We start from the raw sequence: 25571 nt of genomic DNA, 5'->3' as shown, positions 1-25571 counted from the left end.
AAAGTAGATGTTTGTATTTCCCAAGTGTGCTGTTTTCTGCCTTGCATGGGCTAACACAGTGATGAAATGACTGCATTGCAAATATTATAGAAGCAATGTAATTCTATTACACAGAAGATCTTTATGGTTCTCTGACAGCGTTGAAGAAGTCTTAAAATGCCAATTTTGTACACTTCTGTCTACTTCCTCTCCTGTCCTTTTGAAAAATACCTCTTCTGTGGAACACCTCCTCAGCCAGGATAAATTAAGTGCAATTGCTGTTCCCTTGACCTGTGTCAGACTGTGATTTAGGTAGAATGGTAAGGAAGATTGCAGGCAGAGCGTAGATGTGATCATAGCACATTTCTATCAGCCTTCTTTTTATATATATGTATGTTTAAAAAAACCTGCTCTGACTTGCACCAAGTGTGTGTTGTGGCTTCAAAACACTAGGGATGTCAAAGTTACCTACGCAGCAAAGTGATTATTCCCCTTTTATTAATTTTCACCTTGTTTGTGCCCCAAATTTAAATCTGAATCTCAGATGCGAATCTGAGAAACAGATCCAGCAGAGTGAAGATCAGCAGGAGAAGCAATGAATTATCTTAAAAATAAATTCTTTAGCCCATGGTAACACTTTTAATAAAGTCCTTACACTGTAAAGTTTTGTATTCTAAGGTATTACTCTTTCTCAGCAATTTTCTTCAACGACAGGGAAAAAGAAAATTGTACCTTTTTTTTTTTTTCCCCCTCTTGTTTTAGGAAGCTTTTTGGGCACTCCGGGGAGCATAAAGTCATCTTCTGGAAGTTCAGTTCAGTCTCCCCAGGATTTCTTGAGTTTTACAGACACAGACCTTCGAAGTGACAGTTTCACGCATTCTCAACAGGCTTCATCAACCAAAGATGTACATAAAGGAGAGGCTGGGAGTCAAGAGGGGGGTGTCAATTGTTTCACTTCCTTAATTGGTCTCCCTTCATCATCGGCTGTTTCCCAGTCTAAAAACTTTGACAGCTCACCTGGAGACATAGGTAATTCAAGCCTTACTTCTACAGCATACAAACGAGCTCAGACTTCTGGAATAGAAGAAGAAACTGTAACAGAAAAGAAACGGAAAGGAAATAAGCAAAGTAAACATGGGCCTGGTAGACCCAAAGGAAATAAAAGTCAAGAAAGTGTTTCCCATCTTTCAGTTTCTTCTGCTTCCCCAACTTCATCTGTGGCATCAGCTGCAGGAAGTGTGACAAGCTCTGGTCTTCAAAAATCTCCAACTTTGCTCAGGAATGGAAGTTTACAAAGTCTTAGTGTTGGCTCCTCTCCAGTGGGTTCAGGTAGGCCTTTACTGGATTTGTTTTCTTACCTCAAAATATGTCTTTATTATTTTAGTTGTAATTCTGAGTATGCTTTTCAAGAACAGAGTATCATTTAAAGTATCCTGAATGTTTCTTTGGGGAAAAAAAAGCAAAAATTAGAATATGACTGTTGGAAGAGTAAGTTTTGTTCCATGTATAGGTGCCACTGTGCTGTAGATGGCTGAAGAAGATTGACCTGTATGCTACATAAATGCAGGTTTTGAGTCCGTAGGGGGGAGAATAAGTTGCATGAAGATAGGTTATTTGGAAATTACATGTCACAGGTGTAGCTAAAATAAGTGATAGATTATGCAGACTATGTTGTCTGTACATTCTGTTCCGTCGAGAAAACAAAATCCAGGACTCAAGCATGTCAGCTGTGCTGAGTATGTCCTTCAACTACTTCTTCCCAATCTAGCTTAACTAAAAATCAGAATGTCTATATGGAGAATTATTGGTTTAAACATGTAAAAGGATATTCTGAATCTGGACCCCTGTGCAGCCAGATGACACTTTCATATTGTGAAATTGGCTGGTTTGTTCTTCCTCTGTTTTAATGTCACGTGCATCTGGGGCTGTGAGAGGCTTTCTGTTCCCATTAAACCTGTGTGTGGAATGACCTTGTAGAATACTGTATCTACCAAAGTGTTTGTTGCTTCTGAGGCATTTGTGTTTGGATAAAAATATAGCAAACTATCTGATACTTTGGTTTTGTAACTTTGAAATTTTGTCCTTTTTGTTGTTCTAGTAGATTTTTTCCTTAATTTTTCTCTTTTTTGGGGGAAAGAGAAATGAAACTTGAATATTTAGTTGTGGGCAGGGTTTTAGGCTTTTATGTTGTATATTTTCACTCTATAAGCAAGAGATATTTTAAAGCATATACATGCTTCAAGAAACAAAAAAATGTTTTAGAACAAGGCAGGTACTTAACTTGATCTCAAAACCATGTTGTTCTAAATCTTCGTTAGATGCAGGCAAATGATGATTTTTATTACAGGTAATAATGGCAATAGCAGTGGCAACTGTAATAAGAAAAATATTTTTCCTGCATTGAGATCAATAGGGAGAAACTGTGACAAACTTCCTAGTTCACTGTCCATCTTCTTTGATTAAAATGCAGTTTTAAAAACACGTTAACCTTGTATCCATTATGGACAGTACAGACTTCCTTATTCCTTTATAGTCTCGAGGTAGATTATGTATTGTTGTAGTTGGGGTAACAGATGGAAGTACAAGATCTTGGTTTGAAGTGAAGGACCCATGTTTCCCCCCTAACATATTTGTTTTATATTCTGGTCTTGCAGCTCCTAGAACAGGCTTTTCCCTGGCCAGGTCCGTCCTTGCTTCCTTTGTCCTCTTTATTATATCTCACTCTTCCATCTATAAAATGCCAGTGATAATGTTAGACTCTCTTTGTAAATAGCGTTGAAATACATGGATGGAAATACTGGGTAGGTTTTATTACCTTTTTCCTGATACTCAGCCTATAATTTCACCTCTTTTAAACATACTTAGATTCCTGCTAGCCAGCTTGAGACCTGTCCTCTATTGCAGTGGTATTTTCTGAAGGTGCCAAAGAATATGAATGCAAACCAAACAAACGGAATCCATAAACAACATCACCCGAACAAAACCCAGAAAACCCAAAGAAACAAACCTAGATGTGATGTCTGTCTTTGAGCACGAGCTCTGAATTTATCCAGAAACTTCTGCTTGAGTCTGAGCATATTGTTTTAATGTACTCTTCTCCCTGATTTCCCCTTTTCCTTACGGCTGTAGTGCTTCTTTCCTCACTTCATCATAAGCATTTTCTGGGTTTAGCAGTCCATTTACAACTTTGTTGCAATGAGGAAGGGCATATGAGTATTATCAGTATTATCAAAAACAGACATTTTCTCAGGTATGATATGGTGAAGTTTCGCTTTGGAATGTCTCTGTATTGTCCAGTAACAAAATCTAAATCTAAACAATTTGATCCAAAAGACCAAATAAGATTTTGTGTATGTATATGTATTGAGAGAAAATGCAGGGGAGGTCAAGCCAAAAAGTTTTTGTGGACTCTTACTTGGAATTGCCTTGTTCCTTCAAAGAAGCAGAATCAGAAATGAGTTAGACCACATTAAACAAAGCTTTTGAGACCTTTTTGAAGGATCTCCTCTGCAGGTTTTTTTCTTCTTTTAAAAACAACCTTCCTAACTGCAGCTATCTTAAGCTACCATTCTTTTTTCATTTTCTTAAGAGTACTTGTTGAGATCCGTAAAAATTATGAAAATCATTACTTCACAGACATACGATTATCCTGTTCACAGTTAATGTTCAAATTGGATTAAATTTGAAGGAAAGCTTATTTTAAAAGGTAATGCAGATTCATCATGTGCTGTTTATACATAATTAAATGTCTTCCATAAAACTTTTATTCAAATAAGTACATTCAGCTCATTTTGTGAAAATATTTTTGCTCTCCAAAATTTTTTTCCAGTCCACAGAACTTCTGTTTTCCTGCTTAATAAGAACAGAGATGTACCATGAATACTACAAGGCCACATAATTAAAAGGTGTTACATACATAAACCCAAGTTGTATTACAGTTGCCACGCAACTGATCTGATGCATTCAAAATTTTGAGTGTTTAAATGTTCAATCTTAATGTTCTTTATAATTTTTTTCTGAAATGTATTTATACTCTGATAGGAAATTTTATATGTATTACTTTAACCATATAGTCAAAGATAACTTGTAGAGTAGGGCTGACGGTTGGACTTGATGATCCCAAGGGTCTTTTCCAACCTGAATGATTCTGTGTTTCTATGATTCTAAGGAATGAAAAGTAATTAAAAAAAAAAAATAAAACTAGTTGGTAGGGTAATAAGGAATTTTTCTGTTAACATTTTCTCATCTCTCCCTGTTTTTTGGTGTGGTTTTTTTTTTTTTTTTGTAAAAAAAAAATGCTTCTTTAGCCATAACAGCTTGCTTACAAACCATACTTCTCTTTCTACTGGAAATTCACAAGCACTGTATGTTTATTGTCTAAGAAGGCGTAAGTCAGTTGTCAATGGGAGTTATGTAAAGCTGATACTGGTTCCCCCAAAATGAACTGGTCTTTGGAGTGATTTCAGGATCTGAATTTTTTAATGGAGGAGGGGTTTTCATCTGAACTCTACAGTTTTATAGAGCTATTTATCTTTTAAGTCACACTAGTTGTATTCTCAGGATTAAGTTCATTCTTGACATCCTTCTAGGGAATAATACTTAGACTTCTGGTCTGAAGTATTGTAAAGTTGTGATCCCTTCTGCTGAAGACTTTTAGTTTTTTCTTTTCACAACAATGGTGACTAAAGAACAGAAAACCTTTATCCAGGGAGTGGGAAGAGTTGAGTAGCATCTTGTCCCAGTGCTTACCTCTTCTAGCAGTAGATTCCAAGATCAAATGTTTCTTTTACCATACTTGCACTTTACTTCAACAGTAGTGCAGAATCTAATATGGTAATGGGAAGAAAAAAAAATAGAGTTATGATGAATAACACTCATACATTCTCTATTTTTCTGTCAAGCAGTTTGTCCAGACTCTGGCCTCTCTATGTTTGGAGGACACTCCAGTGTGTGAAAAACTTTGAGAACTTATGTCCCACAGCAGTAGGGGAAAAACATTTTGTGATGTACAGTGCCTTCTGACTTTTGTGGAAGGTAAAATAGAAGGCAATTAAGTGTCAGGAGTAAACTGAAGTTTCTGTTTTAAGGTAGATAAAGTTCTTGCGTAGTTGTCAAGTTCTGTATGGTTACTTGCTGCTAGAAGAATTACAGTGCTTCAAGTGTATAGGGATGCTTCTCTGTCTTTCCTAGTTCCATTCAGGATTTGAAGTGTACAACATTGTGTAGTATTAGCTTCAGTTGCTAAGGGCATTATTTGCTTCAATATTTTAACTTTTGCATAATTGATTTTATGCCCTTATGAATGCTCTAAACCCTACAAGAGCTTGTAAAGCAATTATTTTTTCCATAAGAAGAGTGGAGAAGGTTAAATTCCAGATTGGGACCCAAAATGATGAGCCCGTTCTTTCAGCACACTTGCCATGCCCATCTTCTGGAATTCCTTTGTCACAATGAGGTAACCTTATAATTTGTCTTCCTGCATTTTTTCTCTACATCATATATATTCTATATGCTCTGGTTGGTAATATGAGACAGTATTTGTACTTTAATATAGCAACATTTCAAACTCCAGTTTAGAAACAGTTTATGTTTTTTGGCACAAGCCCCTCTGGGTTGGTCTTATGTCTTGTGCACTCAAATTTCAGCTTTATAAAGGAGTTTGCTAAATGCTTCATCTTAATCCATGTATTAATTCTCCTTTCTCATCTGATTCAAGCAGTGATGAAGCTTCTGCCAAGTGTTACGCTCCTGTGCAAGGAGATGATCTTACTGTTAAGTTTGTTGTCTTACTGATGATGTAAGAGAACTCTGAGCTTCAAAGTAGATGAGTAACTCGAAATCATTCTCATTGAGATACCAAGTCCCTCAGAGCTTATGTTAAGTCTTCATGATGTTATGTTTAAACTTCTGTAGCCTTTGACTTATTAGCTAAATATATTGGGAGAAAGAGTTTAGAAAAAAATAATCTGAAACAGTTGTGCTATTACATTTATCTGGTAGGTGCCCCAGAAGCCAAAGCAGAAAAAGAAGTCTTGCTGTGTTAAAAAGCCACTTTGTATTCCAGAGGAGATAGAATAGAAAGAACAAATTGATACTAATAGATATTAATGACCTTTTAGGATTAAGCAAACAGTGTAGAAAACACACAAGGCAAAATTCATGTGCAGATAATTTCAGTCTTTATATTTGAGGCTCAAGAGACATGGTGTTGGTTTGATATGAGATTAAATTGTTAAAATTTATTATTATTGGTGTAGAAAACATGGAGACATTCATCAAGTAATTGGGAAGAAATCACATGAGGTAGTAGGAGTTTATGAAAATGGGGATTATCATGAAATGGATCCCTCTCATCAGTTTTTTTAAATAAAACAGGTGTTAGTAGCAGCCACAGCCAGAAGTAATAATTCGGCATTTTCTGATGATGAGTACCTTCTATTAGCATGTTTTAGACTGTTAGTGTTACATTTCAGTAAGTCTTTAACACTTGTGAAGTTGTAGAAGACTGGCGGGTAGTTAATATTCTATAATTAGGATGTGTCTGATATAGGAAAGATAGATGTTAAAGAGATATAACGCTGTATGTAAAAATGTTTAATGGTGGTTATTGTGAATTATGGTGAAGAACTTTTTTGGTATTTTAAAAGTAAAAGCTGTGGCACAGCAGATGTCAACATTTCGGTTGATACAGCATGGTGTTTTAAGTGAAGACCTGTAATGATAGGAAGTCAGCAAATCTTTGCATTAAATATAGTTAACGGGTAAGTCTTGATTTAATTTTGATCAGAGAATTATTAAGTGAAAGTGTTTACTTTGCGGTTGTGTTACTTCCCTGTGCATCAGTTATCGACTTTGTTATTTATTGGAGAATTCTGCAGTTTCTAAAAAAATCTGGGAAAGAAAACAGTGTAAAGTGAACCTTTTTGTAAGCAATATGAACGAAGAGTTGCATAGGTGGAGCTAAAGTAAAACACTGTGTCTAAGATGGACGTGTACTTGCAGGATAAGCATGGCCTTCCAGAGAGGGAAGGGCTGAAAAGAAAAACGATAAATGTGAATAATCAGTTATGTCTGAGCTTCCAGTGCTGAGCTGTGTTTAAAAATATTTGGATGCGTAAACAGCAAACTAATGAGAAAGGTAACTGGGTTCAGTAGAGTGCATCTGGTCTTCGAATACTGCATCTAGTTCTGCTATCTGCTGTGTGTAAAGAAGAGAAGAGCCATGAGAAGGATTCAAACACTGGAAAAAGCACATTATTCTAGAAAAGCTAAGGAGTGAGTTTATCTGACTATGGATATCGTATGGGAAACTGAAAACTGATACTATAATGATCCTTAACCTAATAAAACCCATAAAATGTTATAAAATATGATCAAATGGGAGAAAGTAATAGTTGAACAACTCTCAGTAATGGTTCTGAAAATTTAGAGGTAATATATCTTCTAGAAAATAAGGTTTAGTTCAGCATATTTATTGGATTTGCATGTGCAGGAAGTTCTAGAGCTAAGAATCAAATCATACGGTTGTAGAGATTCTTGTTTGGCTTTTATCTATGAACCTAATTGTGTGCTGTATTATCCCTTTGATTTCTAAAAGAAAAATTATCATGGTGCATCAGTTTGGCATATTGTAACTGGGCAAATAAGGCATCTCAAAATACTCTAGTTGGGGAATAGACAGGAAGTATGGGTCTGCAGAAATTAGTTCCCAACATAGTATGATTTATGCTTTTATCAAAGTTTGAGAAGAATCTTTCATGCTTGCTGTGAAGATTCACTGTGGTTTTTAAAAATGTATGTTGTAAGACATGTACTTACATGTAATAAATAATAATACCTTGATTTAAAAAGTTTTGTGCAAAAAATACTGAACAATGAACCTTATAACCGAGATGTGTTATGAAAAACTTCTGAATCATGGTGGAGAACTGAACATTATCTCAAATTGAAATGCTTTAGGAAAAGAAGGCTATTGTCATTCCTGGGATATACTCATTTCAGGAAGGGGTAGGAAAGTTATATCACTTGAAATTACTCCATAGATTTTACAGGTAGCACAATACTATATTTAATTCTGATACTAATTTCCTCCTAAAATATGAATATAGGAAAGTTGAGAAGAGGCATTCAGTGATCAAGATTTTTTTAAATGTCCTTTTCAGAGGGTCTTAAACTCTTTGATAGACTGAAATATCTTTAATTTGTTAATATTTCAGTTTACAAAACAGTTAAAATCATGTTCATAATTGTTATACAGGAAGAATTAATATTCCTGGTCAAGATTTTTTCATTGGCTACTGCATACTGGTAATTGCCCCATTTTCTGTTTTTTAAAAAAAATGTTGACAGAAAAATACAGACCTATAGTACTTAATTAAATGGGTTGGTGAAAACAAGAAATCTTAAGCCTTTCCATCTTTGAAGTCTCTAGGCTGCCTTACTTTCTATGGAAGCAGTTGTTTGTGCATTAGATACAAATCAGCTCCTCTGTGAATGTTGCAACACTAGAAAATCTTGGAGCATTGCTTTGAAACAAAACTTGATTTAAAACAAAACAAGAGAAAGTTTGCTTTGTCAAAAAATTGTAGACTACTTTTTTTTTTTTTAGGTTGGTGTGGTTTTTGTGGGTTGGCTTGGTTTGGTTTTTTTTGTGGTTTTTTTTGTTGTTGTTGTGTTTTTTTTTTTTTTTTTTTTTTTTTTTTTTTTTTTTTTTTTGAGTGAAAACTGAGGGCTTTCTAAAGTGGAAAAATGTCCCAGGAAAGGGAAGGTGAGTTCTGATAACTGGGGTATACCTTGTAAGTCAAGCTGCTTAGACTTGCTTATATCAAGGAAGATCTTGGTACCTGTGGAAATGAGATTTTACCTGACTAGTTAATTGTTGTATGAGAATGTAAGTGTCTTCAGGTTAAAATGGAAATTTTGAAGATTATATACTTGAAACTAGATTCCCAAATTATGGTGTGACTCTGGGCATTAGTTTCTAGTTACATTTCAAAATATATTACCATTTATGTATTTATTATTTTCTGATAGCAAATAAGATGTTTAAATTATAAACTTGTAACACAATTCAGGTTCTAAAAAACTCCAACAAAACAAACCCCAAATTAATATGGGAAAGCGAATGTGTATTTTCCTCTTAGGTCTTTCATTTAAAAACAAAATAAAGATGATTTTTGGTAGTCATTTCAGGAGAAAGGCATAATAATTTTAAAAAGGTGAGCAAAAAGATGTAATTATTTATAAATGGTTTGAAATTTTGCTTTGCAAATCTTCTACCCAAAAATGAATTTAATAATGAATAAAATAAATTATGTAGGGTTAGATTTTTGCCCATACAGACTTATTTGCAGAATTGGCATCTAAATATGATCTTTTTGAAACAATAAATATCTGTATGAATACATGGGCTTTTTGTTAGTTGTACCTATAATGGCAGAGGAGAAAATGGACTGGGGGAGGCCTAAAGGCTACTAAGTTGCTGTATTTACTACTTTTCAAATTTAGCTATAAATCTTTCTTATTTGTTGAGGAAAGGTTTTCAAAGAAGTCTATGAGTTTTTTGTAAACTGTTTGCTTTTAGATTATATTTGACCCGTAAGCCTACAAAGTGCCTTGTATATATTTGGTGTTAGGTTTGAATTTCTAATAAAACCTCCCTTTTTTAGGCCTGGGTAATGTGGATAAACTATACTGGACGCAGGAGATCTAGCTGACAGTTTTGCTATTATTGTTGCCTGCATAGTGAACAAAATTAATTGCCTGCTTTTCCAGGCGTTGATTATCTTTACATGAAGTAAAAGTATGTGGCATTATTATTAATTATATTAAAAAAAAAAAAAAAAAAAAAGCCAGAAAGAGAAAATCTACTGAAACTTCCAGTTTTGTGCTTGGATTATGGTAGTTATTTAGCTCTTCTTACAAAACTAAGAATTAGAATTTAAAATAGAGCAGGGGAACAAGGACTCTGAAGTAGTTAAGATTTCTCTACTTTCATATGTCTTTGTTGCAGAACTTGATATTTGTTTGAGGTGTATCCCTTTTCTGAAGATCAAGGAAATACTCCTTAAATGAAGTTCTATTTCTGCATGGAAGTGAAGTGGGATACAGGTGTTGTTTGCCTAGTTGCAACTGTTTAGTTCCTAGGATCTCCTTTAAAAATTAGACTTAAAAAACGCATTCATTTTATATAATTTTATACATATATATTTTTAAAAATTAAAATATACGTATTTTTGAGTGTGAACATTTTTAGCATCTGGAGTCAATTTACTAGAGTGTGGCAGTCTTTGTAAGTCAAATGTGAGATAGCAATCAGTCTCTTAACTCCATAAAATCTGTTAAAGGTGACATGGGAACGTTTAAAAAGTGTGGGGGGGGAGGAGGGCAAAGAAGAGTCTTGACTATAAAAGGAGCAGTAGAGTTTTTTTTACCCCTCCTTGAAAATTGTACTTTTCAGATCTTACAGACTTTCAAGTCTTTCAGAAATCAAATATAGCTGAAATAAGTGATGTTTTATGTATTGATAGTATTTGCAGTATTTTTGTCCCTCTGAATACTGTCCAATTCATATGGTAAAATTCTTGTGCTGTTGTCAGTCAGAGGTGATAGCTCTACAGTCAGGTTTTTAAAATCAGAAAGAAATGTACCTTGCTTTTAAATTTCTCATTTATTTGATGTGAAAAGCTGCAGTACTAGAAGTTAAACTGACTGAAGGTTTCAAGGATTATGATCAGGGTGACTAACTTCTGTATAAGAAGAGGCTCTGATGTCTAGAGCAGTTGTTGATTATTGTAATAATTTCTGAGATTACCCTGTAAAGTTTTAAAAAGAAAACAAAAAATTGAAATAGTAATACTAACATAACGTAGTGGTATAAGGAAGACTAGTTACCTTCAAATAATTGAGCTTTTAACTGAAGGATGTTGCTTGGGCAGAAATCCATTAATCCACTTTTATAGTGGACAGATTCCTGTGTTGATGTATAGGAACTGTGCTATCCATATACTATGCTATTTTTAAAAAATATAATCAGACCAAGTGTCTGATTATCAACTCCATGTTTCCCTATGCTTTCTTCTTAAGCATGTAATTTATTTTACTTTCTTAAGCAGGGATGTGATAGGACTGAGTACAGTAGCTTTCTGAAGCTCTAGATAGCCTGTGCTGTGCTGCGGTACTGTGTGTGTTGGTTGGTACAACATTGGAACACATGTCCCACTGCAATTTTGGCTCTGTAGTGAAATATTTGAAGTCAAGCAGTCCCCAGGTAGCTTCATATGCTGTGGTTGATGAAAATCCAAATGCCTAGCTGTAGTTAAAATGGCAGGAACCAATTGGGATAGCTTTACAGGTATGATCACAGATTTCAATAGCTTTTGTATTTAAGAACACTTCAAAAAAAGGAAGCGGCAGAATCCAGTGTCTGTCTAGATGTGAAGATGTGTCTTAGCTACACTAAATGACAACATATCCCAGTGCTTTTTCACTGTATGACAGATCCTGATATTTTATAAAGGTTACCTGTATTTGTAACTTAAAAGCTGCAAGTTCTTTGTGTTGATGCATCTGGATGTGAGCCGATTTTTAATAAATCTCCCCAGCATAAATAAAATGCAAAAAGTTGGCACAGATAAGCCAGAATTTCTCCAGATTTTCCAGAAATTCCAATATTTTTGGCAGATTACTCCAATAAACCTCCCTTTCAGGAGTATTGCCATAACTAAAAAATTGTTGTAGGAGCTTGTTACGCAGATATGCCATACACACAAAGTATGCTGTCAGAATACTTAGCAAAATAGTTCTTATCAGGGCTTTTGTGGTGATAATAAAAGAAATAGTGTGAAACAAACTATGTTGTTAGAAAAGCTACTTCTTGTCTAATCCAGAATTTAAAGAAAAATTTTTGTCCATTTGGCCTAAACTGGGATTTAACACCTAGTTTAGATGCAAACTCATTACTTCATAGCATTCTTTCTATACATTTTATTCAGCTTTTAAACAGAATTCTTTATTTTTTGGTGTCAGATCTGGCAGATATGTATGGTGTCTGTGAGAAGGCCATAAGGATAACATTAAGAAAAATGTTCATTTTTATTGTGATCTAGCTTGCTGCATATGTTTTCATGGGGGAGAATTATATACAGTAGTAAAAAATTTCTGAAGAGGGTTCCCATTAGACTAAGTAACTTGAAAAAACCTGGAAATTTTTGTCCAAATGAGTGAACATCTATGGTCTTTGGACCAGTATAACTCTAGAAATTTGAGTTGAGAAGAGATTTATGGAAGCTATGAACACTCTTGAAGAATACGAACACATGTCCGGGGCTTGTGCATCAGTAATCCTATCAGATCATTAGTACTTGACTTGGTTTGATATCTATTTCGCATTATTTATTTGTTTTGAAAATTTATGAGACGGATTTCCTGATAAGAATGACTAGAGGTTCCAAGTAAATTTTTTTTTAAAAAAACAACCACCTAACAAAAAAGCCCATTTCCCCATCCTCCCAAACAAATGAAAAAGTAATTCATAAGCCATCAGTATAGTTAGCGTTCACATAAGAAATTCAAATGCAGGTGTGTGGTGTTTTTGTTTTTTTTTTTTTTTTTTTTTTTTTTTTGTTTTTTTTTTTTTTTAAGAGAAGTGTAATAACTGTCATGGATTAATGCCTAATCTGAAGGATTTAGTGCTTGGTTACAGCAAATAACATCCTTTCAAGGGCCAGAGTCACTAGGCCTTTTTTCTGCTGTGGGAGTAGTGGTAAGCTTAAAATTTAGCTTTAGGTTTTTGTATGCATAACCAGTTCCCTTAAAAACAGGTAGTGAACAGTAACAGGATGGTGTCTCAAGTGTAGGTATTAGTACAGAGTCAATTCTGAGATACTTTGAAACTAATTGAAATGAATGAGCTGAAAGCAATGAAGTCTTACTGAACAGCATTGATTTTAAGGAAGAATAATGGTAAAGTTTTAAAGCAAAAGCAATAGCAGCTACCATAAGGATTAGATGAAAAAAGAAAGGATTTAACCAAGACTAAGAGGAAGGTGTGAAAGGCAGCAGAGATGCAAAATTGAGGAAAACAATGAATGTGAAGTCCAGCTATTACATCATGTAGTTTTTTGGCATATGTAATTACTGTTCACCATCCCTAACCTTTCTTGACACCTTAGCATGTTGGGAGTTTAGTAGCTTGGCTGTATATTGTAGGAGAAAACTAGGTGGCTGGGAGGGTACTTCAGCACAGGAAAAGTCAGGAAAGAGGTGAGGCAGTTATACCAGGAACCCAGACAGCAGCTCTTTTTTTCCTTCCAGAATAAAACAGCTTTTTTCATTTGCCTTCTACTAATTTATGGGGTGTGGAAGGGAATAGTGGTAGGGGAACAGTTCTCCTTCTGTTCTGTGTTGAGGTTTGTGGGGGAGTCTAGAATTAGCTCCATCAGTCACAAGGAGGCCTGATCTACTGTTGGCCCTTCATCATGCATGGATGAGGTGTGTGTTAGAACAGTTTAGTTCAAAGGAATTAAATTAAACAGGATATTTTCTTACTATGATTCCTTGCATCTCATCTGAAGGTTGGGATATCTGTAGCTATTGATCTCTTCCTTGAATTAGTCTCTTCCATGAATTTGTCTAAAATTTTTGAAACTATTTATGCTGTTGAAACGTGAGAAGTGAGTTTCATATCTTTATGCATTTTAAAGGATGTGCTTTGTTCGTAGCTGTTGCTGATCATATTTTGACACTCTTAAAGTGAATAGGCATGAAAAATACTGAGCATCTTTACAGTATTCATAATTGATAAATTTCTGTCATTTGCATCCGTTACCTTTTTTAGACCTAGATATTTTAATGCCTGTTTGTTATTCATACTATAGCCTTCTTACCCTTTCCAGATCTCTCTTAGTGCTACTGTATCCTTTTTCGAGAAGTGCAGGTACTATTTGACAGATCGGTGCAACATGAATTTTTGAAGTGGCATAGTTATGATTTTTGTTTTCGTTCTCTGCTCCCTTCTGATAATTTGTAACACTATATTTCTTTTTTTTTTTTTTTTTAAATAATTGATGACAGTATTTTACTTTCTATTGGGAATCTTAAGGATTCGAAAGAAGAGACTTTCAAAGTAAGAATCAAAGGTGTGAATCCTTTTCTCACTTATTTGTTCCATTGTAGCACATACTTATTGTGAAAAGTTAATTTTCATAAGCACAGTATCAGACTACTAAAGTGTAATTCATGTTTACTGGAATTGGCACTGTTCTCTTAAGGACTGTGTATACTGTGAATGTTTAAAAGGATTTTTTTGTCCTCACACTTAGTTGCTGCAGTTGAAAGGAGTTCTACTGCAGTTTTTCTCCTGCTTTATTTTTCTGTATGTTCTTGAGTTGCCAGACAACTACTTGTTTTAACCCCGTATTTACAGACTAGGTCTACTGAATTATTTTGTCGGCTCTTTAACTGCATCTCTTCCTCATTTGTCTGTGACACGTGTATCTTGTAGTAGTAAATTTTTCACTGGGGCATATCTAGTGTATTGTGCTTTAAAACTTTCTGAAAGCTCTGAGTGATGCTTGGGAATACAACACATGTGATGGTTTGGGGTAATAGCAGCTCCTGTGTGGTATGATTTTAAAAAAACAAAAGCAAAATGTGTAGCTTCGGGCAATCTAGGGCTTGTTCAAAAAAACCCACCTCCACCACAAGCTCCTCAAAAACTCTACCTAACGGTTCCTCAAATTTGGAAGGGGTTTTTCTTAGTGTTGAAAGCAGTAGTGAATCAAATGACTGCTATTTTTTCTGCAGAAAAATTGAACATAACTGGAATTAACTGATAGAATTATAATCAAATAAAGGCTGTGGAGAGTAGGTGTAGGTGAAATGATTCTGTTTTTAAGGGTGACAGACAGCAGTTTCATTGTCCTCTGCACCTGAGTCAGAATTTGTCCCAGTAGTATAATATATATGATCCTAGCCACATTAATTCTGTGTGTTTTAGCGATTTTTTTTTTTCCTTGTAAAGTAATTGTTTTAATTATAAGTGTATTTTTGAACAGTTCTCTGAAAGCTGTTGAGAAGGTTAATTAAAATTATCAGCTTCATTTTTATCAGATTAATCTACTTTTATAAAGAATCATCTAGGATTTTGTACAGTGTGGCTTTTTTTCTCTACCGCAAAATTGTGTTATGTTTTGTTTGTTTGGTTTTTTTTTTTTTTTTTTTTTTACAGTACAGACTTGGTCTGTAATGTTTTAATTAAAATAGTCTAAATTTGAAAAGTTTTTTCCATGGAAGTAACTTTTGGCTAGTTATTCAAGTTAAGGCAGTAGGTAAAAGGCAAGGATTTTTTTAATGACTTCTAAATTAGTTTTGTAATATTCTAGTATTGATGACAAAAGTTTAAATTGTCTTTGTTGTTAATTCATTTTTTTGGAATCTTGATGTTCAGAAGAGCCTGACAGTTAAAAAATGGCTTATGACAGCAGTCTTTAGTAGCTGCCAATTGTGGGGAGAATAAAGAAGAGAAAAATAAAGCACAAAAGACAGTCACCCTGTTGGAACATGAACAGTTATTACAGTCAGATGTCAGAGGCTGATGCAGGTAGAAAATTCACCCATGGAAGTATGAGAAGTGTTTGCTACACTCTCATCTGAAAAATCATTAATTCGATCCTCTTGTCAAACCAGACATGTAAGCTGAGGGCTTTGTTCATATGTAGTGTGCAAGAACAAACTAGTAAATTGAAACTAAAAGAATTTTGTAGTCGTGAGATCATTATCCTAAGTATGAATGAATTGGTGGCATAAGTGGAAGAGGTGGATCATCTGCATGACTGCATCACTCTGCAACTGGGCATAAAATGTTGTGTTGCTGGGGAGGCTGAGTCACAGAGATTTCTAGCTACCCAGCAGAGGATGTGAGTGTATTCTGGCACTTCATGGTTATAGGTCAATATTCTCCAAAAACCCCAACCACTGAAGAAAAGAAAGTTCATGTGAGCATCTCCTTTAGCACGTATTAGTTGGACATTCTTTCTATATGTTTGAGTTCTTCTTCAATAGAGCTCCCTAAAGTCCGGGAGACACAACTGTTTTCTTTTAAAATTCTTGATTGTTTGAGTAGTCTCAATCTATCAGTGAAGCAAAAAAAGATGCCTTGTGATTTAAAATTAGCAAGGCAACCAGTTTAAGTTTCTAAATCTGTTGCGGACAATGAAATTAAAATCAGTCTTTTGTTGGGAAGACTGGTTGTTACTGGAAAGCATTTGAATTTTTATTTGTAATAGTAGCTTTAGAATGCAGCTGATTGGCGTATGCTGGGATGTTTTTCTCATACTCCACATTTAAAAGCTAACCAACACTGATAACAGAAATATAAGTAAAAAAATATAGTGGATAGAAATAAATCCATTTTACAATTTGAGCTACTGTAAATGATCAGAGCTCTAATACAAGAAAGATGTATTCAGGTATGTTATTGTTCACTGAAATTCCTGTCTATACATATTCTTTTGTGCGTCTGTTAAACATGATCTTAACATGAAGCCCTTTTTCTTCTAACTCAAAAGCTTTCTCGAAGTTGATGAATACCATACATAATGGTAAGTTATATTAGAATCTTTTTCTGAGGTTCATTTATCACAAAGGGTAGCCTTTTGTGGAAAAGCCTGATTGAAGGTCTGCATATTCTATGGATTGGGTGAAATACAGGTCTGCAGTGAGTCAATTGTTCAGTACTTGAGTGAAAACTTTGTAGATTGTCTGCAGGAGCCTGATAGGTCAATAGTTCCTCAGTTCTCTTTTTATGATCTTTTTGTATGTGCGCAGTAAAATGATAACAGTTTTATTCCAGTTCTGAGATTCTTTTCTTTAATTTTGTGAATAGTGTGTGTTTCTAGTTCTTCTTCTGTGCTCCATTCATGGGTGTGTTATAGTGGTGTCTACCTCGGGCATTCTCCCACTTGCCTTCCTGACTACTTAAATTACTACAAGTAATGCATGTGAAGGTAGCCTTGTTTTGTCCATTCTTTGTTCTGACAGCCTGATGCTGCCCATTTGTGTCACTGATAACAGCACTATCAGTTTCAGAGGGAGCAATGTTGAATCTTTAATGTATCTAATTGCCGTTTCCCTTTAGTATTCCGTACTGGCTTTGTACCCTTAGTTCTGTATTCACTCATAGCAGTGGAAATGAAATATATCTTATTAAATTAGAACTTGGCTTTCTTTTTCAAGGCTTTTGTTCATTTGTAGGAAACAATCATAGCTATATTCACAGGTTACTGAAAGATTTAGGAGAGAGTATTTACAGTTAAAACCCTCTCATGAGACTAGTTTTGAAGATGATCGAGTTTATTTCTCAATGTGATGTTTAACTGGTGTCAGGTGTTCTGTTAAGAAAAAGTAGAATTTTTTTTATCCATTGGTGTCAGCCAAATAGAATGATTTTCTTATTGCTGTGTGTGGGAAGAGCAGTGCTGTATGCATTGCAAATTTTATTGACTTAAGAGTTCAGCATATGCAAAAGAATTTAAATGTTTAAACTTTGCATGGTGAAGTTCTTTGCATTTTAAGCTAGCAATATTTAAGTTTTATAGGACTTCTGTTTTTCACCCTGTTGGAGCCGCAAATTACATCTGTTAGGCTATAGTGGTGGGTCTCTTAAAAAAAATTAATATTACATTAAATTTCTATTTCATAGTCTACATGTGGTGAGAAGTATTGACATTTCTCTAGATTTGCTTTGCTTTAGTAAAATAGGTTTAGCTTTTTTCCTTTTGATATAGGGTTTCCCTCTCACTCTCCCAGGTATACAGTGCTCTGAACCAGCTTTGAGATGAAGGAAAGCAAGCTCACCATTTTTCTGAACAAAAATAAAACATCTGAAGGGTATCTGACAAAGTGTGCTGAATTTGGACTTGGTGAGTTTCTGCTGTTTTATAAGCAGAGCCTTTTTGCTGTTTAATGTTGAAGAAGTATAGGTTCACAACAGAGTGCGGAATAGAAATTAATGGAACATCATTTGTGATGACTTCTTTCCACATTGCATTTAAAAATCCCAAAAAACAAAAAACAAACCAACACCCTAATTGTGTATTCCTGACTCCAGCATAGAAGTTGGAAAGGCATAGAGGACAGTGGTTACTTAATGTTGTATACTTTCTTGTCAAGCAATAATAATGCTTTGTATGACTCATTATTGTGCGGGCAGCGTAATGTTCTAAAACAAACATGTAGGTAACAGTGTTTGGACAGGTTTTATCATGTAATCTACCCCGTGGGGGGGTGGGGGGCGGATGACATGTGTGAGTGAGTGTGTGTTTTATCTACCTACCCATGTTTCTCTAAGTAAGATTGGTTACTCCCCCCCCTCCTTGTTTTGGCAGGAGAAAAAAATAAAAATAAAAATAAAATATATATATATATATAGGTGAAATGAATGAGGGTAGGTAGAACTTTGATAATACAAACAGCAAGGAAAGATCTTGCCGTGTGTGTACAGGATGAAAAGTAAGTAATCAAATTTAGGATAAATATTTAAATATGGAAAGATCATTTACTCCCACAGCATATTCAGATTATGAGTTGGATAGTGCTGAGGACTCTGAGTCATTGTCTGTAAGAGTTTGATGGAGACAGTATAACAGGAGATTGTTTTTTCACTGCACAGAGTTTAAATTGGCTGCACATCAGCAAAAGACTACTGAAAAGAAGTTTTGGTAAAAACCAAGGGAGTTTTGGTTTGAGTGGATACAAATAAAAGTTTGGAGCAGAGAGGTTCGTTTGATAGTTATCGTAATATAAAGGTGATGGTCAAAGCTTGTCAGCTGAATTTGGTGCTGACAAAACATAAAAGGAGGAAAGATGATAGCTAAAGTCTTGACCACAGTTGAAAGGGTCAGTTTAAATAGAGGACTAGAAAATGGAGTCTTTCGAGCAGTATCTTTCCATAAGGATAGACAGACTCCTTAATAGACAGGAGTCAAGCCACTTCAAGGCAGAAGTGACACACTGCAGTTTCACCAATAAGAGAAATACTCAGCATTCTGTTTCTCAGTTTCATGGTCAACTTCTTATATTTTTTCATGCTTTTTAAAAAACTTACTTTAAAAAAACTGAAAAACTGCATCTGAGTGACGTAAAGTTTTCACTGCTATTCACTGTGTGATAACTTTCTGCTTTGTCCTTCCCAGTCTCACTCTGGACCTTGCAATCAAATTTTTTGACCTGACCTTGAAGTCTCATCTCTTCTGCATCATTTTTATGGGCCTACCACTGGAAAACAGGAGGAGGGGGTACAGACATACATATCTATTGAGGATTTTAGTGCATACTTTAAAAAAAAACCTATGGGTAGTGGTGACCTGAATGTTATTTGATGTTAGAGCTAGCTGTAAATTGTAATGGTTGGTTGCAGCCTTTCTGTGGCTACTTTTGTTCTCGTTCATTCGGTGTTCTGTCTGTTTTATTTGTTATTCCTGTTCCTGTTTTCAGGTCTCTGTTTTCACTTGTTCCGTCTTATGTTAGTTTGTGAGTTGCAGCGAGGAGAGTCGTAGCACAGAACAGATAGGCATTTTGCTAGTCCCAGCACTATGGTTTGCTTTAGAAGACAGCACATTTCCAAAGAAACTTTTCTGTTCTGTAGTGTTAGCCTCTGTATCAATGCAGGCAAAATTTAATATATATGTTGTTTTTTTTTTTTTTAACAAGGTAACCTAACCTAGACAGAATCTGTACAGAATGAGCTAAAAGTTTTGAATCTACCCCAACTTGGGCAGACTTTTACAGTGTTGATAAAAAGGCCTGCCTGTATTGAAGAAAAAAAAAAAAAACAAAACAAGAGAAGGGGAAATCACAAAGTCATCCTGAAATAGTTCCTTTATTCATATTTTTTTCAGAGTATTGAATAATGCAGTGTTATTGTCCAGTTGTACAATCTCAGGTGTAACTACCTGTCCTTGAGTTTCTAGAATACTGCTTTAAAGCTTTAGTTGTTGCTAATGACAGCTATGTGTAGTCCTTCAACAGTTCAGGCAACAGCTGTTCCTCACCACCAGAAATAACTAATCACAACAGAATTGCTGCTGTTATTTGTTAGCCTCTCTAATGGCCTGCTCTGTGAAAATTCCAGCTCAGTGAAGCATCCTGCAGCATGCCTTCAAAGATACCAGCTTCAGATCACCAGAATCCAAAAGAGAGAACTTTTGAAGTAGAAACTCCTTTAAAAGACTTTGTTAACTGTGAAAAGGAATCTAGTGATTCTGGTGACTCACCATTTCAGCACTGAGGTAGATTGCTGTCAGAGTGGTTTGAAGCTACGGTAGGTTTTCAGAGATCTTAAGCAAATACATGAAGTTCTCCCTGGAAATCATTAAGATACATAGATCACAAGTGTTATGCTTCTACTCAGGAATACTTGTTTAGTGAGCCTAAAACTACTTTGATTTTAGTATGTTGCATTAAAGTAACTTAGGCTTTTATGTCTTGGCTCGCCATGACAAAAGTTAAGATCTTTATTTATCAATTCTTCTTCCATGTCTGTATAACTTTTTCTTCTTGCAAAGATCTTTCTGTGCTGTGATAAACTTGAACTACAGGTCTTTCCTCTAGTTCTGAGCATATGTGTCTCATGATAGTGAAGCTCTTTATCTTACTGCTCTTATTCTAGAAGAGTACTTCAAAACTTCTTGAATCATACTAGCATAAGCGTGAAATTCTTTGTGTCTTATTTCATAAAACTGAATTAATTACATATATATGTGAACCTTAAACAGTCAGCATCTCAAACAGTTATTGTGGGAAATCAAAGCATCTGGAGGAAACAAATGAAAAGAGGTTTGTTCCTGTGTCATCTCTGTCTTCCACTCCTAACCCTCAAAAAAAAAAAAAAAAAAAAAAAAAAAAAAAAAGACTGCACAGTTTAACTGGGGTATAACTTTGCAGTGTGACATGGTAAGAAAAGTTACAACTGTTCAGAAAGGATTGGAAGAAAATCTTTGGGGCAGGGTTGGAAGCAAATTTGAGACTAATAATTACAAAGACTCTTCTTCAGGCTCAAAATCCACACGTTATAGACTTTTAGAGGCTGGGAGAATATTTGAGGAAAGTATGACTTCATGCTTGCCCTTTTCTTGTTTTGGGTTTTTTTTTTTTTTTTTTTTTTCCCTTGTGCTGTTGCTGTTGGTCACTGTTAGAGATGGATATACTGGGCTAGAAAAATGATACAGTTCTTCCTGTGTTCCTAGTCCAGCGTGTCATTCATCTGTCTCCTCATGTCATGTTCAAATCTCTCCTCTCAGAGAGCAAATTCACCTTGGCTAGGCTATGAAAAACGTGGGTTTGAGCCCTTCTGCAGTGGAGGGCTGTAGTGTAACACATGGTGCAGTTTGGATTAATTTGAAGTAGGAGCAGAGATACTGCACTGGGAATCTGTAACCTTTCTGGCAGTGGTTTAGGCAGTTTTGAAGTCTTGTACTTAAAAGCCTACATGTGGAAACAAAAGTCTAATTGAGGACTGTATACTGACTGAATTCGGTTTAAGTAACTCATGTTGGTTTGTGTTAACTGGTATGTGTATTCCTCCCTGTTACAGTTAATTGAAGAGTGAGTTCTGTTACACTGCTGACATGTGTGGTCTTTAATGAATGTGGGATTAATTAAAAAAATAATGTTCACTACAGCAGGTGGGACTAGCTGAACAGAGGAGTAGACCATTTTAGTAGCTACATGGATCAGTTCTGATCCTTCACCCCCTACCCTGTTATTGAATACATTTCTGAATGACTGTAGATAACTGTACGGTCAGGGTTATATACATAGGAATGGGAGTAGGCAGAAGAGATTGACTAAACTTGCTAGCTGAGCTGTCAAGGATAAGGGGTTCATTTTAATGGCGTCTGATAGCAGATGAGGTCTTTGCTGTATATGAAAAAGTGATAAGGCCTTGTTCTTAGATCATTGATTCATCATATATGTGACATTGCTGTGCCGAAGTGTGTTCCTCAGTTGGTCTGACGGTTCTTGTCAAGTATTTTGGTCTTTGACTATAAGTCTGATCTATAGAGTATTTTCAAATAATTATGGCTGTCTGCCTTCTGTCAATAGATACGAAACTAGAATAGTTGGTTCATTTTGAAAACGCATGTACCTGTGTTTTGTATCTTCCCTCTTCCTCTCCACCCCCAACAGTGTGCATTTGTTGAATACTTTCAGTCTGGGAGTTTTTTTGCCTTCTGCCTCATCATGGAGAGGACACAGAATGCACTTCATGAAAGGAGGGCATTGACTCTTGATCTGTGACAGAGGCTGCTGTGCCTCCATTAAAAAAAACAACCCTCAGACACTGAAAGGGAGGGAAATGCTGGGTTGTTATCAGGCTTCAGATCAGTAACTATCATTTCTGTGCACTTCTAGAACCGTTACTGCAGAATCTTGTAGAAACCTATCTGAAAGTGAACTCTACCACTTTGCTCATCAGCGGCAGGAAAACAGCTTGATTAGTTGATTCTGAGATTGATTCAGATTTCTTCATGAAGGAAACAGGTTGGCCCTAGCATCCAAGCTATGATTTCATTATCTGAGATGGATTGAAATGAAATACTGTTACTACCTTGGCAGTTTCAAACACAATTTACTTTCTTCTCTTTTTAGACAACTGTGTCCCAGTGACCTGTTTTATTTGCTTGTGTTTATCATTAGATTCACTTTATCTTATGTCTGTGTTAAAGTAACAAATAGTGGGATACTTCTCTACTATTAACATTCTGTGGGAATAGAACATGTTCTTTCTTGTGTAATTAAACTTAATAGATTCTTCTACACAGTTAGTTGCTAATTAATGGACTGCTTCATTCAAGGCATTTTTTCATTTTGCTCTGTATAAAAAGTTGTCTTGGTTTTAGGGGACACTTTCTGGGATCATCACAGGAAGTGAAGGTACTGAAAATGCTTATATAGCTTTAGTTTTGTAAAGAAGTTCTTATAATTCAAAATGTCCTTTTGTTTCTGTGAATTATACTACAAGTCCTTTTGAGGTGGTTGCCCCTGATCTGTTTGTCCTCCCTCAAGTAGGAAGGTTCTGTAGTTCTCTACAACTCCTGTGGGATGGCAGGTTTACATTTAAAAAAACCCCTCTTTGACAACATTCTGCTTATTCGTTAAGTTTTGGCAAAACGCTAGGATCAGCAAGCTGTGGCAGATAGCCCAAATAACTTCCTCTTTTCACAACTGTTGCAAGAGTTTCAAGTTACTGACTTGAAAATACAGCTTTATGGGTAGGGAGAACTACTTCCTAGCTTCCTAAGGAAGGAGTCTACGTATTGTTTCTCTTGACTTTGGCCCACAGTAAGCTTTAAGCCTGCTGTCCAATTTTGAGCAAACTTGGTAAAGCAGTCTAAAATGTAGGTTCCTGTAATAGAGATGGATGGAGTTTGGCTACAAGAGTAACCACAGCCTGGTTTTGTCTCTTGCTGAGCTAGGCAATCACCAGCATAGGAAGGGAACGTAAGGGAGCTGGATAACGTACGGGCTGTAGGACTAGAAAATAAAAAGAACTGAGGATTTCGTAGCTAGATACGGAAGTTGTGGTGGGAAAGCTTAGTGCATTGATGTCACCTATGAGGTGCAACGCTGTTGAAAGACAGAATTTAATCTGTTTTGTTAATTCTTCTGCTAATGGAACTACTTAGTTTTGAGTTTTTGAATAACATAATGAAAATTGTTCTGTGTGCCACTTGGTATATGTTGCTGCACAGCTAGTTCTGACTTAAGGCTACTTTGTTTTTCACTGTTCTTGAAGTTCTTTTTTATCTATTTTGTCAGTGATTTTCAGCAAAAAGAATAGAGTTTTTTCTGATCTGCATAATCTGATGTGTTCCCAGCTCTATAGTACTACCCTCCTGTGCTAAGCAGGCAGTTATTTGTTGTCCAGAGATGCTTTTTTAGTTTTTGATTTGCCTTTTTGTTGAGCCTTTCACTTGAGCAATGCAACCTGTATGTGCATTTTATCTGTTAGTACCTGAAACCATGTTCTGCAGCTGCATTAGTGGTGTTACGCACAGTCAGCCTTTATCTGAACAATGTTACATGTTCAGTTCTATCTGCAGTTGAAGAACTGTATTGTATAAAATGCTGAAGATTATATTTAACTGTGCTGTTTATGCCTCTGGCAAATTACACACTGACGTTCATCATAAGCTATAGCTATTTGACTTTTCAGTAATATGGGAAGGACTTAAATGTGGTTCATTTGTTTTAAACATTAATATGGTTTATAGTGATTTGTTTGGCTTTCATTATTATTCCTTCCTGATCCATTTAGTGATTTATTCTTCCCCAACCCCAAAATGACAACTTGATATCTTTGAGACATTTTAAATATGGACTTTCTTGGCTTTCTAATATGATGTGCACATAGTTTTTATACAGGTATTTTTGAAATGGTGTGAAAATTAAGGATTTATTCATATGTTCAGCATACAGTTCTTACTCAAATGCTTGCATGGGGTAATATCTTGGTTGCATGACTAGTTCCAGAAGGTGCATGTATCAAGTAAGGAGTTGCTAAATGGAAATATTTAGTCCAAATAGAGTGTGCAGATAGGTCATATTTGTCCTGTATTTTGCAACAGCAACACGTAGCGTGTGTTTTTGATACTACTACTGCAACAATTATCACTGCTAGCAACAAAGAGCAGCTTACCTCATTCCACCAGCAAACTAGTTTACTGCTTGTCTTTCTTTTGAAATAGTTTTATGCCCATGATTTTATAACTCTCTGCTTGTATTCCAGAATTTTATTTTTTAAGAGGAAGAATAAACCTTATCATTAAAATAGAAGCAGCAAAATCTCTGCAGTTATTAAATATGTAAGATTTTGAAAAATAAAGAAAAAATCTGCAATAGCTTTAAAATTTTGGAGTTTTACCTTTTTGGCAAAATTTATTTCTTTTTTACTATTGACTCTCACCAAAAATTTTGTTTTCTCCACTCGTTATCATTGATATTCTATGAGAGTGAATAGCATATATGGTGATGAGTTCTTACGATTTAATCATAAGTGTTGTGATATTTTATTATTTTTACCCTTAAAATGCACAGTTCCTGGAGCCAGATAATTGCATGTGAATCTCATATTTTTCAAGAATTTTTGTGTGTTTAATTGTTTTAATTCATTCAAAATACAAGGGGTCAAAAACCTCATCCTCTTTATTATTTGAAATTTCTGATTGAAAGCAGATTTTTAAAAAAATATTTTGAGGACCCGGGGTATATTTCAGTTTTTGTGGTTGTAATTATATCACATTTACAAGTAGATTCACTAGCAAGGCTTTTTGTTAATCATGTTAATTTTGGTGGTGTATAGGGAGAAATCTAGAGCAGCATCCATGTAATTTACTGTCTAGTTAAATGAGGCAGACATAATTGGAGAAAAAGTATTCACATATCTTAAAATGCTAGTAATGCTATAACTGTAGATTTTTGGGATGGTGACCAAAGAAAAGGAGGGGAAGATGGCCCAGGAAGGTGTGCTAAATGGAAAAAGGTATGAAGGTCAGTGGGAAAGTGAAGCAGGTATGGCATTGTGCTATGAT

The 25571-nt window shown here is 35.3% G+C and overlaps 1 protein-coding gene across 5 annotated transcripts in view; it reads left to right on the top strand.

Annotated features, from left to right (window-relative positions):
* MLLT10 (MLLT10 histone lysine methyltransferase DOT1L cofactor) overlaps nucleotides 1-25571 on the top strand; it is a 130964-nt gene that overhangs the window by 66339 nt on the left and 39054 nt on the right. For 4 of the 5 annotated variants that reach the window (XR_012633204.1, XM_074900164.1, XM_074900162.1 and 1 more), the window contains one exon: nucleotides 742-1308. Coding sequence is in view for 4 of the 5 variants with exons in the window: in XM_074900164.1 (XP_074756265.1) it covers nucleotides 742-1308 (567 nt within the window). In the remaining variant the exon portion in view is untranslated. Of the gene's footprint in view, nucleotides 1-741; nucleotides 1309-16547; nucleotides 16581-25571 lie in introns of all 5 variants that reach the window. The other variant, XM_074900163.1, reaches the window with a different exon arrangement.

Source organism: Athene noctua, chromosome 2 (genome assembly GCF_965140245.1).
Source record: "Athene noctua chromosome 2, bAthNoc1.hap1.1, whole genome shotgun sequence".
Classification (NCBI taxonomy): Eukaryota; Metazoa; Chordata; class Aves; order Strigiformes; family Strigidae; genus Athene; species Athene noctua.
Note: the sequence above shows the minus strand (reverse complement) of the source record. Positions and strands in the feature narration are given on the sequence as shown.